Source organism: Sminthopsis crassicaudata, chromosome 4 (genome assembly GCF_048593235.1).
Source record: "Sminthopsis crassicaudata isolate SCR6 chromosome 4, ASM4859323v1, whole genome shotgun sequence".
Lineage (NCBI taxonomy): Eukaryota > Metazoa > Chordata > Mammalia > Dasyuromorphia > Dasyuridae > Sminthopsis > Sminthopsis crassicaudata.
In genome coordinates, this window is record NC_133620.1 from 286,350,504 (window position 1) to 286,368,524 (window position 18,021).

Genomic DNA, 18,021 nt, shown 5'->3' on the forward strand with positions numbered 1-18,021 from the left:
ATTTTCCCTCACAAACCTACTGTTCATCTGAACCTTCCTGTTTCGATCGAGGAGTCCATCATCCTTTCTGTCACCCAGGTCAGCAACCTCAGCATATATTCAACCTCTTACTCCAAGGAAAACCTTATCCCATATATTTAATTGGCTGCCATATTTTGGTGCTTTTTCCCCTTCTACAATGTGTTTTCTACATGGAACCTTGTTTCCACTTGAACAGCTACCACATCATCACCTGCTGTCTGTACTATTACAATAGCTTCTTAATGGTCTTCTTGTCTTGCAGCTAGATTTCTTCAAGTGTGGGTTAAAAGTTCTTCAACTTATACATCAACACTCAATGAATAGTATAGTGGTATGGAATAGCCTTTATCTTAACCATCACAAAAAAGTACAGTATGCAAAGGATTCCCATGTGCCCATGAACAAATGCAGAAACATAAAACAACCCAAATTGCCCATTTGTTGTTGTAGAATCATTTTAGAATGTCTAAATCTTCAAGACTCCTCCTGGAATTTTCTTGGCAAAGATGCTGGAGTGGTTTGCCATTTCCTTCTCAAGCTCATTTTACAGATGAGGAAACTGAAATAAACAGGGTAAAGTGACTTGCCCAAGATCACCCAGCTAGAAAGTATCTGAGACAGGATTTGAACTTATGAAGGAGTCTTCTTGATTCCAGGATTGCCACCTCCCTGCCCTAAACTAAAAAAAAAAAAATTAATTAGATTTCCCCTGAAATATAACCACATTTAAGAGGACTGATGAATATATACTTCCCTTTTTCTGACCTATACTTTTTCAGCAACTCATTGATTGAACAAGGTCTCCATGGCATGACAGGGCAGTGGTTCTCTTCCTTCCCAAAGGAACATGGTGCTGAAGAAATTTTCTTCCTAGGAGGATGTGTTTGACTTCTTAATTCAAGAACTCTTGAACACTTAATTCCCATAAAGTAATTTCTAAGGCACAGAAATATCCATTCTTGGAAACACTCTAATCTTTGACTTTTGCTCAAAAAAGGAAATAAGAAAGGCCGATGTCCAGGAACTTAAGGTCTATCAAGAGGTCATTGGGCAATACAGGCAACTTTCCATATGCATCTCCTGCCAATTTCCATTTTATGTTCCTGGGGAGGAGGAGGAAGAAATGCCCTTCTTTCCCCATCCCCTTTGATGAGCTTTGGTCTGGAAATGTAGGAAAAGAAAGGTCATGAAAAGAGAAAAAGCAAGATATTTCACAACTCATTTTTATAATAGGGAAAGACCATTTTTAAAGAGTCTCTTTCCCACTAAGTTTCTGTCAGTGTTCACACTCATTAAAAACCAATCAAGAGTTTCCTGCGTCTTCTGGGCAAAGTGCTAGGATATATGTGTACCCCCATTGGAGATATTCTTCCAGCAAAGGTCTTTTCTCTCTAACTTCATCAAGTTGATTTAGGGAACTCATCAAATTGACCAAGTAATCAACTTTCTTCCCCTCAACCCCCTCCCCCCCATTAAAATATTATCATGTGATTTCAAACTCGTAGTAATCTTAGATGCCATTTGGGAATGGGGCCATCTCCAGTCAACCTGATCTATATCTGGCCACTGGACCCAGATGGTTCTGGAGGAGAAAGTGAGGCAGGTGACTCTGCCCAGCCCATCCTCACTTACATCTACTTCACTTGCCTGTATGGTATCACCTTCCTGATGTCACAGTCCTCTTTGAGAACAAAGCAACAACTACAACTTTCTATCTATATTTTTTTCTATCTATTCCATATGTCTTGTTGTCTTCCTCATTAAATATAAGCTCTTTGAAGGTAGGAACAGTTTTTTACTTTTTTGTGTATATCCAGTGCTCAGTGTAGTGCTTAATAAATGTTGCTTAAGCACTTTTAATATTTCATAGATACCAGTACAAACTATGGCAGTTGTTTACCAAAATTAGGGGACACATCACTGTCAAGTTATACCACTGAAGTCTTTATCTTGTTTTTTTAAAAATCTACATAGCTGGGGCAGCTAGGCGGTGCAGTGGATAGAGCACCAGCCCTGAATTCAGGAGGACCCGAGTTCAAATCTGATCTCAGACACTTAACACTTCCTGGCTGTGAGACCCTGGGCAAGTCACTTAACCCCAGCCTCCCAAAAAAAAAAAAAAATCTACATAGCTGCTTAGTAACAAAAGGGAAACTTAAAATAAAATGGAAATGATTTATCCTAAGTTAACATATCTATTCCTGCTATACTTTCCAATCAATTCCCCACTTAGGGATTTTTATCTATTTTGTTGTTTTTGAGAAATAGCTAAGTGGTACAGTAAATAGAGGACAGATTAAAGCGCTTTAATTTTAAATTTATTTGAAGACTTGTTCACACCTAATTTATACTTTTGATTGTCTACACTTTAGGGGATTACACTTTTTAAAGTGGGTATAAAACCCTATACTATCCTACCATCATATATATGCATATACTACATACATATAGATATGCATATACAGTCAATCCTCCTTATTTGCAAATTCAACTATTAGCCAAATTTTATTTGTGACCATCCCCCATGAAAATCAATTCTGGGATAGCTACAGTAACAAAAAATTTTCCCTATCTGAAGTAGAATACAATTTTAGTGCTTAAACTACAAGTAAGTGTCCTTTTCAAAATCTATTTAGTGTATTTTATGCATTTTGCTTTTGCTTTGGGGGGTAATTTTGCTGTTTAAACAGACCTTTAAGTATAATATTGAAGAGCTGTCTAGTATTCTTAAGTTGCAAGAAAGCTGTGAGGTGCTTCATAGAGATATGTGTAAGATAAGCTTTGTTCAAGCACAAGTCTATTAACCATGAGTTCCCTGTTAATGAATCAACATCATGGTACATACAGAAAAAGGAAAAGGAAATTTGCTGATCTATATATGATACCACTCTGGAAAGTGCTACAGCAAATGTTGTAGATAGAGGTTCTCAGGGACCTAAACCTATATTTCCCTTAGGAGGTTAGGATGAGGGTTCCTTTAGTATTCACTAATTCATTGTTCATGATTCTTTTTAGAGATTAAGTACCATGAATGATGAGAAATGGCAAGGTATGTATACATTTATTCCAATTGTGAACTAAGATATTGATATACAGGAAACTGGGGCAAATAGGTGATTTGTCAAAGATCACACAGCTAGTGCCTGCGGCCAGATTTAAACCCAGGAAAATGAGTCTTCTTAACTCCAGAACCAGCACTCTATGCACAGTTTGCACTGTTCCACATAAATAGGGGGGTGTGTGTGTGTGTGTGTGTGTGTGTGTGTGTGTGAATGCAGATAGCATCTTCCTTCACATGTTCTTTGTAGTTAATTTGAATATTTATAATAGTCAAAATGACTTATTCACTCAAAGTTGTTAAAATATTGCTGCTACGGTATTCAATGTTCTCTTGGTTCTGCTTATTTCACTCTTGATTATTGAAAGTCAATCCATGGTTTTTTAGAAGCTTATTGAACTCATCATTTTTTTTAGCCCTGTATTATTCCATCACAATCATACCACAATTTGTTTAGGCATCCCCCAATTGATGAGTATCTCTGTAGTTTCTAGTGCTTTGCCACTACAAAAAAAAGAGTTGCTATAAACCTTTTAGAACATATAGGTTCTTTTCTGTTTTCCCTAAGCATCTTTGAAAATAGACTTAGGAGTGATATTGTTGGGTTAAAGGATATAGCCAGTTTAATAATTCTTGGGCATAATTCCATATTATTCCCCAAAATGATTGGATCAGTTCACAATTTCACCCACAATGAATTAGTGCCCCAATTTTTCTATATGCCTTTCAATATTCGTCCCTTTCCCCTTCAATCATTTTAGCCAACCTATTAAGTATAAAATAGTGTCTCAAAGTTGTTTTAACTTGCATTTCTCTAATCAATCATAATGTATAGCATTTTTCCACATGACTACAAATTATTTTGGTTTCTTCATCAGAAAAAAACTGCCTATTCATATGCTTTGACCATTTATCAATTATACTTGAGACTATTTTCATAAAGATTTTCTAAAGATGAAAAAAGAATTCGATGCTCTGTCTCCTTCCCCAGTTTGCCTTGGAAGGCCATCTATTTTCTTGTATGAATTAAAAGTTGTTGATGTCCTCTTATTGATGGCTATAAGGTTACTATCATCTCAGAAGTGGAAGTACTAGGTAGTATGGTGGGTTCAATTTGATTGGAAGATCAGAGTTCAAATTGCATCTTAGATAATTATTAGCTGTGTGACTTTGAACAAGTTTTCTAATCCATATTTGCATCAGTTTCCTTATCTGCAAAATTTGGTCTATGGGAAGATCAAATGAGGTAAATTATAAACAACACCTTACAAAAGTGTTATTTAAATGCTAGCTGTTGTTTTTATTAGTTTTGTTTATTACTATCATTTTTATCTGTTTTATGGGTAAAATCCCAAATTTCATCTAGCATACAAAGTTCTAGTGATAAGTTTCTTTATATTTGACTAGTGTAGTTTTTAGGCAGCAAAGTTTGTTGCTGGGACCATATCTGAAGACTAGAGCTTAGCACACATTTAGCAGGCATATTATTTGGGGGACCTCCTCAGGGACCTGCTTCTGCAATATGTAATAAGACAGTCAAAAAAGCATTTATTAAGCACATATGCTATGTTAAATACTGGAGATACAAAAATAAAAGCAAAAAATTTCCTCACCTTCAAGTAACTGACATTCTAATCAAGACATCACACAGAGAAGGCTTGAAAGTTCTAAGTTAGAACTATCTCAAGAAAGAAAGGTAGACTAGAGAGAGATAAAAAGGAGAAAGTAGGGACTGTCTCTGTAGAGAAAATCAGCTGGCAGATATATTTGCCATTTTAAAGAATTAAAAAAATGGAAAAGGAAGGAAAACATTTTGCTCAAATGAGAGCAGAGGAAATTGCAAAAGAAAGGGAAGATATATACACAATGAATTCTGAATATTTTGGAAATCTTTATTGATGTGCATTGTATAATTGATCCTAAAACATCTGTTACATCTGGCAGTATATACAAATTTAGTGTCACAACAATAATTATTATTGCACTCTATTCCTACCCTTCTACACCAGGGAATGTACATTCCTAGGTCACGAATGGAACAAAAACATCCTATTTTCCAGGAGTCTCTGCTTGTATACATCTTGAAGAAGAATGGGCAGCAGTCAATTCTCTTTGCAAATGGATTGTCACATTGTTCTCTAGACACTGTGGAGAGGTATGCAGACATATGTAATTCTTCCTCTTCATAAATCTATTTCCCCCCCCCAGTATTAATACAAAAAACTCCACAAAGGGAAACAGAAGAAAGAAGAGATCTCCAAAGGAGCTTCCCATCAGATATCTTGGAAGTATACCTGAGTTCTCAAGAGAAAATTTCAGGGGATCACAGGATCATCTTCTTAGAAGTGCATTGAAAACAGAGTTGATCAAAAACTATCTTATGTTAAATGATCCCATTTAAGTATATTCTCAAACTCAATTTCCTCTTCCTCCCACCGTGTCCATTGTTCTCACTTTTGGGCTCAAATTTGCCCATGAAAATGAATGTATTTTATTATTTTCCAGGAAGGCTCATCAATTGAGCATTCAAAAATATGCATTGTTTTCTGTTTTTCTTCTTTCAATATACTGCATTGGTTTTGCATCACACATTTTGTTAAACAAACTCTCTTCCCAGTCCTGGGACTAGGTCATCTGTTTGTTCTGCAAATGGTATTAGCCCGGAGGTTTTTTTTTTTTTTTGTTTTGTTTTGTTTTTAGCCTTCTTGTGATCTGAAGAAATGGACCTTCTTAATGAGACTGAAAGAAGTAAGGATGGATATTCAGAGCCCTTTTAGAAGCTCAGGGAGGATACAGGGTGCAAAGGCTTCATTGAATTCCTTGGGTTTGAACTGGCCTGGGAATCCCTGAGACAAAATACCTGCTGCCCCTTTATTCAGGACTATAGGAACCCAGAGACAAATTTCACTGCCTGAAAGTTGAGCACAGTATAGAAGCTGGAGGCATAATAAAAGGGAAAAGAAATTAGTCTTTTTAAAAAAACAACAACTTTTTCTCCCAGAGTACTGGATCCATAATGGAGAGGGCAGTGAAGTTAATATATAGACACTAAAAACAGCAAGGAATGCTGACAGCTCAGACATAAAAGCCTGTTGGACTTCATATCCTGGAGCTGGTTCTCAGGGACATTGCTGATTCACTGGGAACAACTGCCCATTTGGATGGGCTTTCTTTCCATGTAAGAGGGAAGAGCTTTGGCAGAGGTTCTCAGGAGCTCAGGGATAAAGAAAGGGTATGTTGACACAGAGGTCCCCAGCCACATGAAAGCCAGGATTTCCATGATCATCAACACAGCCATTCCAATCTGGAATATGACAGGAGGCAGAAGAAAGCTTCCCACAAAGTCACACGGAGGCTACTTCTGGTCCCTCTCAAGATGTGTAGATGCCTGGAGGGAGAAAAAGTTTTATACTGTGTTGAAGACTGAGAGAATGCACTTTCTTCCCTCCTTTACAGAGGTGGGGGCTATGGATAAGGTAATATTGTATGTCAGAAACAATCAATGTGCTGGTTTTACCAAACTACATCTCTGTCTCTGTCTCTCTGTCCCTCCCTTTCTTCCCTCCCTCCCTCCCTTTCCTTCTCTCTTTCTTTCTCTTTCTCTCTCTTTTTCTGTGTGTCTCTCTCCCCCACCTTCATCATCTGTCTCCCCTCCCTCCCAGCCTCTTGCTCTCTTTTAAATAAGAGATGGCTCATTGAGTAGGTAAGGGGAAGGCATACATTCAGAAACTAAAGTGATATCAGAACAAAGACATTAATGAAAATTTAAGAAGAATTTTGAAAAGAAAAAGTGTTCTGAAGAATTCCTAGTAAGCTAGACTGAGTTTCCATCCCCATTTTATTGCCATAGCAACAACATCTTTCACATCTTCAGCAAATTATGTTTTTTATAGCCTAGCTAAACTTCCTTTCCAAGTCTTATACAAAGAAATAGATTTACAATAAGAATAAATTAAAAGATACTGTTTGCTCTATAGGATTTTTTCACTATATAAAGGGATTCACTGTAGGACTCTATTAAGTAGGGAGTTCCTTAAATATTTTTGAGTTATAATTCAATTTACAAAAATTTGATTTTTATTCAAGTATCTACTTGAATAGCCAAAGAATCGCCTTTTCTTTATGAATATAATAATTTCCAAAAAATTATGGTATGGAAAGATACCAAATGCCTCCTCCCACTTTTGAAAGATCTTTTGATCATATTTTCTCAGTGTCTGAAACCTTTGGACCATGAGCAAAATAAACCTTGTCAGTACATAAATGCCATGGAGATCTTGTCCTAACCTGGAATCCAAAGAGTCTAACTGATTCCTAAAAGGAAATGAAGTCAAAGTTCAGGTAAGAACTCAGATCTCCCTGCAAATAGAAATAGAGTGCAGACTGGATAAGTGCAGAAGCTGCTGTAACTAATCCAATTAAAACTAGTTCTCCCTTCCCTACCCCTGACCAGATTAAAGGGGTTGGGACATAACTCTCAAGGGTTTTCTAACATTCTAAGTTACTATTGCTCCCCCTAATATGTCAAAGTGTCACTGAAACTCGACTAACAATTTTGATTATGAAATTTTGTTTTTGTATATAAAGCCTTTCCCTGAGAGGACAAAATCATGAATTGCATTATCTGAGTCTATTTCCAAGCAATAATGCTTGTAAATATTAATATAGGGATGACATATATTATTATATGTATCATATATATGACACAAATATTATTTGTTATGTTTGACAAAATAGAAATGTAAAACACAAAGTATTAAATTTTTTCTCCCACAATGAATTATCATAAATCTGGTAGAAGACGATGGAAGGAAAGAGGACCCAGTTATTGGGTTCAAGTTGTCAACAAGGGCTATAAGCAGTCTAGACAAATGCAAGGATGCCCCAGTCAGAGGCAGGCAATCAGAGCTGACCAGAGAAAGCTCATGAGAAATAAGTGAGAAGGGGTGAAGGTAAACAAAAGACTGTTTGCCAACCTGAGGGTCATCAAATGTCTGACACGTGCTGATGGGATGAGGGCGGTAGGACACCCAAACCGTCCCAGAAGTGGGAAGCAGAGATGGGTTGCCATGGCAGGGGGAAGACCTAGATGAAGAGAAAGTAAGAAAATGTAAGAGCTCTGGTTTAGGAATCAGGAATCCTAGTTTCTAGTCCCAGCTTTATTGCTAATTCATTGTGTGATGTTGGACAATCATGAAATTTCTTGAGATCTCAGTATATTCCTGTAAAAAAAGGGAGACCACTCGCCTTGCCTAGCACAGGAATATTGCTGTGGGGATCAAGTGAAATAATGGATGTGAAAGCATCCCATAATGGGGATGGTAAACCTCCTTCAAATAAATTGTGGTGAAGCTCAGATAAGATAATGTGTTTAAAAAGCTTGGATCATTTTAAAACACTATATAAATGTCAATTATTTTATTGGTCTACTGGAGAGAGAACTGGATTAGGTGACCTAGATACCAGTCCTGGCTTCCAAAACAGTACACCCCTACCTGTGGGGAAAGAGACTGGAAAATGCATGGGTTTTGATTTTACTTTCATATGTTCCTTCTCTCCTCGGACACTGTTACTACCCGGAGGCAGTTCCTCATCATGCACATGTGGACTATTGCTGTGGCCAGTCTTCCTCTCACAAGCCTCTCCCTACTTAATTCCATCTTCCACTTATCTATCAAAGTGATTTTCCTAAAGCTCAAGTCTGACCCGAGTCACTACCCTATTCTTGTGACTCACCATTGTCTCCAGAAGCAAATATAAAATTCTCTCTTTAGAAATGTGGAAATATGTTTAGAAGAATTGCACATGTTTAACCTATATTGAATTATTTGCTGTCCAGGGGGGATGGGAGGGGGGAAGATAGAGGGAAAGGAGGGAAGAAAAATTTGAAACATAAGGTTTTGCAAGAGTGAATATTGAAAACTATTTTTGCATGTATTTTATTGTGGCTGTTGCTGAGGCAATTGGTGTTAAATGACTTGCCCAGGATCACGCAGCTAGGAAGTGTTAAGTGTCTGAGATGATATTTGAACTCGGGTCCTCCTGACTTCAGGGCTGGTGCTCTATCCACTGCGCCACCTAGCTGCCCCTTTGCATATATTTTGAAAATAAAAAGCTATTATTAAAAAAACCAAAAAAAAAACAAAAAACGTCTTTAGCATTTGAAACCCTTCATACCCTCATCCTTTCCTTCCTTTCCAGGTTTCAGTGGTACTGACACTCCATCTTCCCACGCTAAGCATTTTCCCTGGCTTTCTTCAAGTCCTTTCCACCTCCCACAAGAAGCTTTTTCCTATCCCTCTCAATTCTGTCTTTCCTCTTTTGATTATTCTCTATTTAATTTTTTTAATGATGAAATTAAGGGGTGAGAGAGGAATATACTGGGAGAAAGGGAAAGAGAGAAGTGGAATGGTGTAAATCATCTGCCATTAAAAAATAGGCAAGAAAAAGCTTTTATAGTGCAGGAGCAGGGGAGAGGAGAGTGTGAGTGACTACTTTCATCAGAAGTTGTAAGTTTGGGGAATGCAAATACAAGTTGCAAAGAGGAAATAATATTCACACTCAATATGAGTATGCAGGAATATGGGAAGGGGGAAAGGGTGATAATATGGGAGGGAAGTGGTCAGTAGCAAAACACTTTTGAGGAGAGACAGGGTGAAAGGAGAGAAAGAATAAATACTGTTAGCAATAGAAATTGTAAAAAAGAATTGTGAAGCAAGTTTTTCTGATAAGGTCTCATTTCTCAAACAGAGGGAACCTTGTCAGATTTATAAGAAATAAGAGTCATGTCCCAATTGATAAATAATCAAAAGATACAATCTATGCCCAAAAGACATTCATGCATATATTTTGACCTAAAAATAACAATAATAATAACATAAATACCAAAAGAGATTCAAAAAAAGGAAAAAAAGTTTATTCCTTATTTCGGAATGTTTATATAGTTTATTTTTATATCATTCTTTGCATATTTTCTATCCAATTAACTCCTGAAGAATAGGAACTGTTTTGATTTTATTTTTTTTTTCTTTCTTTGAATCTTTAACTCTTAATATAGTGTGGCATACAGTAGGTGCTTAATAAATGTTTATGGACTGACTGACTTTTGGTTGAAACAAGTTTATTAAATATATTTTAGCTTTTATCACATAAACAAACAAAAAACAGTCCTCTTGGTTTGCAAACAATTAACATTTGGGTTTTCAGATTTAGCAATTTAATAGCATGCTTTGGACTCTCCCCAGAATCCTCCACCTTTTCCATGCCTGCTGTGGAATATCTGAGAAACATCTGTCCTGGGGCCTTCCTCTCCTCATTGAAAAATTCATTGATAAATTGGGTACCACCATTTTAGGAAAAGTCCCAATCATGCTTTATTTCACTCATATCTGGGCTCTTTCTGGAATCTTCCTCACTTGCCATTCTGTCTCCTTTCCCCTCCACTTCTAGTTCTCCTATTTGTCTTATCTTCCATCATTAAAATGTAAGCTCTTTGAAAGCGGTCTTGTATTTGCATTCCCAGAATTTAGCCCAGTTCCTGATACATTAAAAATGCTTTGTAAATGTTTTATCTTACTAAGGTTGGTTCAATGTCAGCATTTTAAGGACAGGGAGACAGTAATCATGTATAATTCAGTCAATAAAGTTGTTAAATATGAGACATTATTCTAGGCACTGGGTGATGCAAAAACAAAAATGAAAGTTCCTGCCTTCAAGCAGCATTTTATAGTTTACATTTTAATGTTATATTTTAACTGAGGCAGCAATATATGTATAATTATGCATGTAAAATATACAAAATAAAAACAAGTCTGTTTTATGAGAGATTGCAAATAAGTAGGGGAGAGGGACATGGATCAGAAAAAGGCTTCTTCATTCCATAGCGTGATGGCTTGGACTTAATAGGTGCTTTATAAGTGTTTGATGGTTGATGAATGAATAAATGAATGATAGGATATTACAGAGCTGGGAAGAAACCCTTCTACCATATTCTATGTTGATGAGGCAGATATTTGTGTGTTATAGCCAATTTAGGGTTCTACAATTTCAGACAATCAGTCACCCTCTAGGAGAGATATAGGAATTCACAAAACTATACTTGTGTCCACTACAAATTTATGTTGTTGTCATTCTTGTTTTTCAGTCACATCCAACTCTTTGTGATCCTGTGGACCATATTGTCTATGGGTTTTCTTGGCAAAGATACTGGAGTGGTTTGCCACTTCCTTCTCCAGTGCATTAAGGTTAAACTCAGGTCTTCCAGACTCCAGGCTTCACTGCCTCACAAATTTACTTAATTTAATCTCAGTGAAGCCTCATAGAACCAAGTCTAACTTGGTTCTTCTAACTCCTCTTTGATTCTGTGCTCACTCACTACCCTTGTTCCAGACCTGCTCAGCTCTCTTTAAGCCTCCCAACACACTCCTTCCCCACCTTCTCCACTGAGGATTCCTCATGTTTCACCAAAAAACAAACAAACAAACAAAAAAACCTGAGACATTTTACTGATACTTTCCTCTTCTCCTTTCTTAGTGCTCATCTTAGATCACATAGATTTCTTCCTCCACAATCTCCTCTTTTAATCCTGTCTGTGTTAAATAAGTGGCCCTTCTCATTACCACAGCAAAACTCTTGCCATGTTCCCTTGGTCCTATTTCCTCCCATATTCTCCAGAGGACTACCCCTAGTATGATCCCCACTTTCTCTTCAGTTTTTATTTTCTGTCTCCTTCCTGGATACCTACAAATACATCCATGCCTCCCTTCTATTCTCAAAAAAAAAAAAAAAAAAAAAAAAAAATTAAAACTACCCTTTCAACCTTGATAACCATTATCCCATAACTCTCCTCCTTTATCTGTTTAATTCCTCAAAAAAAAAGTCATTTCTATTCAGTACCTCTACTTCTTCTCTTCTTATTCTCTTCTCAATTTTTTGTAATATAGATTCATTTGAAACTTTTCTCTCCAAAATCCCCAATGATTTCCCAATTGCTGAATCTAAAGACATTTTTCTCATTCCTCACATCCTAGTAGACCAAAACTTCTTAAACTATGGGTCATGACAACTCTGAGATACCACTACATAGCTGTTAGATTGGCTAGAATGACAGGGAAAAATAATTCAGAGTGTTGGAGGGGATGTGGGAAAACTGGGATACTGATGCATTGTTGGTGGAGTTGTGAAAGAATCCAGCCATTCTGGAGAGCAATCTGGAATTATGCCCCAAAAGTTATCAAAATGTGCATACCCTTTGACCCAGCAGTGCTACTACTGGGCTTATATCCCAAAGAGATTTTAAAGAAGAGAAAGGGACCTGTATGTGCAAGAATGTTTGTGGCAGCCCTCTTTGTAGTGGCCAGAAACTGGAAACTGAGTGGATGTCCATCAGTTGGAGAATGGCTGAATAAATTGTGGTATATGAATATTATGGAATATTATTGTTCTGTAAGAAATGCCAACAGGATGATTTCAGAAAGGCCTGGAGAGACTTACATGAACTGATGCTGAGTGAAATGAGCAGAATCAGGAGATCATTATACACTTCAACAACAATACTATATGATGATCAATTCTGATGAACATGGCCCTCTCCAACAATGAGATGAACCAAATCAGTTCCAAAAGAGTAGTAATGAACTGAATCAGCTACACTCAGGGAAAGAACTCTGGGAGATGACTAGGAACCACTACATCGAATTCCCAATCCCTCTGTTTTTGTCCGCCTGCATTTTTTATTTCCTTCACAGGCTAATTGTACACTGTTTCAAAGTCCGATTCTTTTTGTACATCAAAATAACTGTTTGGACATGTAAACATATATTATATTTAACTTATACTTTAACATGTTTAACATGTATTGGTCAACCTGCCATCTGGGGGAAGGGGTGGGGGGAAGGAGAGGAAAAATTGGAACAAAAGGTTTTGCAATTGTCAATGCTGAAAAATTACCTATGCATAAAATTTTTGTAAAAAAAACAATACATTTTTAAAAATTAAAAAAAAATTAAACTATGGGTCATGATCCTGTATGGAATTACATAACTGAATGTAGGGAGGTCATGAAATTATGACTTATTACTTGTAAATGTTTAATTTTTATACCTATTTTACATACCAATATATCTGGGGCGATATGAAAATTTCTCAGATTAAAAAAAAGGATTACAAATGGAAAAAGTTTAAGAAGCCCTGCTCCAGACTTTTGTGTAGCATTATACTTTTTTCTTCTGGTATTATCAATCCTCCCTGGATTTTATTTTACTATCCTTTTAGTTCTCCTCCTACTTACCTAAAGATTTCTTTTCATCTTTTACTGGATTCCCATCCCTATTCTCTAATTGTGAGTATCCCTCATGGTTCTGTTTTGAACCCCTTCTCTCTTCTCTCTATACTACCTTTTCTAATGATTTAATCAGTTTCCATTAGCTCAGCTATCAACTCTATCAGTCTCTGTCTTCATTTTCAATCCCTTATCTCCAACTGCCAATTGGACGTTTCAAACTGTTTTTTTCAAAGGCATTTGAAAATGGAAGTCATTATCTGCCCATCCAAATCTCCCTGTTACTGTTGAGGGTATCACCATCCTCCCAGACCCCAAGGTCTGAAAGCTAGAGCCATACTTATTATTTGCTCTAACCCCACATATGTAATCCATTGTTAGATCTTATCATTTCTGCCTTTAGAATATTCCTTATGTACTTCCCTTTATCTACATTTACACAGCTCTCATTTTAGTTCAATTCCTCATCACTTTTCACCTTGACTATTATAATTGATCTGTCCTCAAAGCATCCTCCACGCCCAAGGACCAAAGTGATTTTCCTAAAGCTTAGCTCAGGTCATGCTATTTTATCCCCTTTCCTTTTCAATAAACTCTAGAACTGTTCAAGATTCTTTACAACCAGGCCCTTTTCCCATCTTTCTTTTTCTTTTTATACTTTATTGTGATATCATGATCCAGTGATCCAAATCACTATTCAGTGATATTAGCTAAAGCAGTTTGATGGTGCAATGGGTAGAGCACTGGACTCAGAGCCAGGAAGCTCTTAGTACAAATATTGTCCCAGACAGTTACTAGTTGTGTGACCTTAAGCATATCATATTATCTGTCTGCCTCAGTTTCCTCAGATGTAAAATGGGACTAATAATGGCACCTCCTAGAGCACATTGAACAACCCTAAGGTTGTTGTAAGGTTCAAATGAGAGATTTATAAAACACTTAGCAAAGTATCTGGTACATAATAGGTAATATATAAATCTTTATTTCCTTTCCCCCCTTTTTTGCTGTTCCTCAGATACTACATTTCCTATTTCTATGGCTTTGCATTGGCCATCCCTGATGCCTAGAATTCTTACCCTTTTCATCTCCACCTTGAAGGCTTTCCTTGATCAATGAAGCTTTGCCCTTTAGGTTATTTTCCTTCTGTTCTGTATGCATTTTATATGGACCTTTTTATTTATAGCCCATGTCCCCTATAGTATATAAATATTTTGTGGTTTTGTCCTTCTTTGTATCCCCAACACTTAGCACAGGATCTGGTACTTAGGCTGTTCAAAATATGTTTATTGATTGTTTCACTGATTGATCTTTTTTTCCTTTGGAGATTACTAGTAGGCAGCATATTTAAGCAGGAAGGATCAGAGCCCTTGGAATAGTGTCTCAACTACCCAGAGAAGTATAAAGCAATATATGTTAGAAAATTTGCAAACAAGAAAATCAGATATCTATCCCTACAGGAATTAAGGCATGGAGGTGTAGTACTCCTGAATAACTTTCCTTGGATGGGTGTTATTCTTTGGTGTGAATGTCTTGGAGAAATCTTGTGTACAAGTTCTATTACAAGTTGTCTGAAATCTTGGGCATGAATGACACCTAAGGCAATGATATCACTCTTACTGAGTTAATAACAACTCTGCTTTTACTTGACAACACTTTCTGATATCCCCTCTTTTTTTTCCCCAGAGTTCACAAGACCCTGAAGGAAGAAGGGTGGGAAGAGAAAGGTTGGAAGAGTGGGGTTATGAGGATTTTATTAGGGAAAGTGAGCATTACACCATCTTTTCTGGAATTTTTGGAGCCTCCTCTGAGCCCTTTTTTCTGATAGAGTTAGGATACATTAGACATACTTACTGCTCTCTTTTTTTTGCTCTCCAGGATTTTCGGTGTCTTGAGAAGTCTTTCCTGGTGCCATTTGTGTCATGGCTGGTCCTTCCAAATAACTTATTCACCCAAGGTGTGCCATCCACAGGGTGGCCCCTGGACACAATTATATAAGAGGTGAGATTGTCTATAGCCTCTGTCTCATTGAAATGTATCCATTCTAAGCCCTATCTCTTTAGGGACTTTTTCTTAGCTTACAGACCTGAAATAATTAAGTCCTGCTTATAGAATAAGGATTTAATAGGAATATATTAGGAAATCCCCCAGTGTGTTGGCTATTGCCAAGAGACACACAGGTAGGTTGTAATCTGTATCATTAAAAGGAAAATTCATGCAGTACATTATTCAAGTAAAGAAGATTCTATTTTAACTGTTTGGACATGCATACATATATTGTATTTAACTTATACTTTGTCATATTTAACATGTATTGGTCAACCTGCCATCTGGGGGAGAGGGGTGGGGGGAAGGAGGGGAAAAGTTGGAGCAAAAGGTTTTGCAACTGTCAATGCTGAAAAATTACCCATGCATGTATTTTATAAATAAAAAGCTATAATAAAAAAAGATTCTATTTTTAAAATTTTATAATTAATTAATTATATACTTATAATATATACATATATATATATAATTAATGGCTACATTTATTGTGAGCATTTGAAGGTAATAAATTGCATTTCTCTTCATAAAAAATTGCATAATAGTTTACTTCATTATTAACACATATGTACTTCAACTAAAATTTTTGAGAGACAATGCATCCACCCAAAAGAGAAAATAACTTGGGCAACAGACCAGTTACAAAATCAGTCTCTTAAGTCTGGCTAGGATCCTGATTATTTCTCATACAAATATTAGACAACGGCTGTCCAGGTTGTTGATGCAGACTAAATTGTGGCTTCTCTCCTCAAATCAGGAATCAGCTGAGAATTAAGTATAAGAGAAGAATAGGCTGATTTTTCTTCTGCAGCAAGATAATTGTATAAATATGTATGCATATATTGGATTTAACATATATTTTAACATATTTAACAGGTATTGAATTATCTGCCATCTAGGGGAGAGGGTGGGAGGAAGGAGGGGAAATTTTGGAACACAAAGTTTTGCAATTGTCAATGCTGAAAAATTACCTGTGCATATGTTTTGTAAATAAAAAAACGTTTTAACAAAAAAATACTGATTTATATATATATTTTAAAAAGAGAGAGAGAGGGAGAAGAATAGGTAACCGGATTATGTAGATGTAGCAGGGCAGTGGAAGAAGCAGGTGGAATTTTCTTTCACTATGACCAAAGAAAGTGTGGAATAAATCAGTTGGAATTAATAATGATATTAACATGAATATTATGATTTCAAGGCTGCCCAGAAATAAAATGCAACCATTTCTGGGAAGGACAGCAGGCATTGGGTAATAGCCCAATAAGAACTGACCTCAAAGAATTAAAGTAGATTACATCATCCAAGGAGACATTTGAAGGGTGGAGTTTAATTACCTGACCTGGGAACGTAGCCCAGGGTTTTCACTGGAAGCCAAAATGGTTGTAAATCAGTCCCTGTATCTCCCGGAGCCCTGTTCTTACCTCTTACATAAAAAAAAGAGGCCCACTCCCATCCATCTCTAAAAAACACGTACTTCACAAAGGTCTTGGATACTGCTTCCTTCACATTCACTAGAAATACGGTGACTTTCTGGTTTGAAGTCTTAGGTAGAGCTATATCTAGAAACCAAAAGGAAGGAAATATCAAAAAAAGAAAGATTGATCCTGACATAACAAATGGTAAGCCCGCCACCTATATGTAGTAACAGGCGGGAAAAACTTTTTTTAATGCTCTCCAGAAAACATCTAATTTTATTTTTTTTCACTTCACCAAAAATCTATTTTCTCCTCTTTCCTTTAGAGTGAAGAACATTTTTAAACCCAGCAAATGACTTTCTCAGTAAGTCAACAAGCATTTATTAAGCATTCACCATGTGCCAGACGCCATGCTAAGCACTAGGGATATAAATAAAAACAAAAAGAAAGCCATTGCCTGCCCTCAAGAGCTTACATTCTGAAGAGAAAAAATAATGCTTAGAAGGGAATCTGAAAATTAAAAGCAACTCTGAAGCATCACCTCACACCTATCATATTGGTTAATATGACAGAAAAGGAAAATGACAAATGTTGGAGGAGATATGAAAAAATTGGGTCACAACTGCATAGTTGGTAAAGTTGTGAATATTTCCAACCATTCCAAAGAGCAATTTGGAACTGTACCTAAAGGGATATAAAAATGTGTGTATTTTTTGAGCAAATATTACCACTATTAAGTCTGTATTCCAAAAATGTTTTTTTTTTTAAGGAAAAGAATGTACAAAACTATTTATAGCATATTTATATAGCTATATATAGCTATAGCATAAATATAGAATATTTATTTTCTGGTGCCAAAGAATTGGAAACTGGATGCCCATTATCTGGGAAATTTCTGGACAAATTGTGGTATAGCATTGTGATGAAATACTATTGTGTTATAAAAAGTAATGAGCAGGAAGGTTTCCGAAAAACCTGAAAAGATTTACATGAACTGATGCAAAATGAAGTGAGCAGAACTAGGAGAACATTGTACACAGTTACATCAACATTATATGATGATCAACTGTGAATGACTTAGGTATTCTCAGCAATACAATGATCAAAGACAATTCCAAAGAATTCATCTTGGAAAAAAGAAATCTACTTCCAGAGAAAAAGCTAATGAAATCTGAATTCAGACCAAAGTATCAAAGTTTTTGTTTTTG

The 18,021-nt window shown here is 36.4% G+C and overlaps 1 protein-coding gene across 1 annotated transcript in view; it reads right to left on the reverse strand.

Annotated features, from left to right (window-relative positions):
- Positions 1-5,745: 5,745 nt before the first annotated feature.
- The window catches only part of PNPLA1 (patatin like domain 1, omega-hydroxyceramide transacylase), a 72,519-nt gene continuing 60,243 nt past the window's right edge, over positions 5,746-18,021 (reverse strand). The window contains exons 7-10 of the mRNA XM_074311123.1: positions 16,873-16,957; positions 15,210-15,335; positions 8,056-8,164; positions 5,746-6,467 (exon numbers count right to left, since the gene is read on the reverse strand). Coding sequence (XP_074167224.1) covers positions 6,435-6,467; positions 8,056-8,164; positions 15,210-15,335; positions 16,873-16,957 — 353 coding nt within the window. The 3' untranslated portion in view covers positions 5,746-6,434. The remainder of the gene's footprint in view (positions 6,468-8,055; positions 8,165-15,209; positions 15,336-16,872; positions 16,958-18,021) is intronic.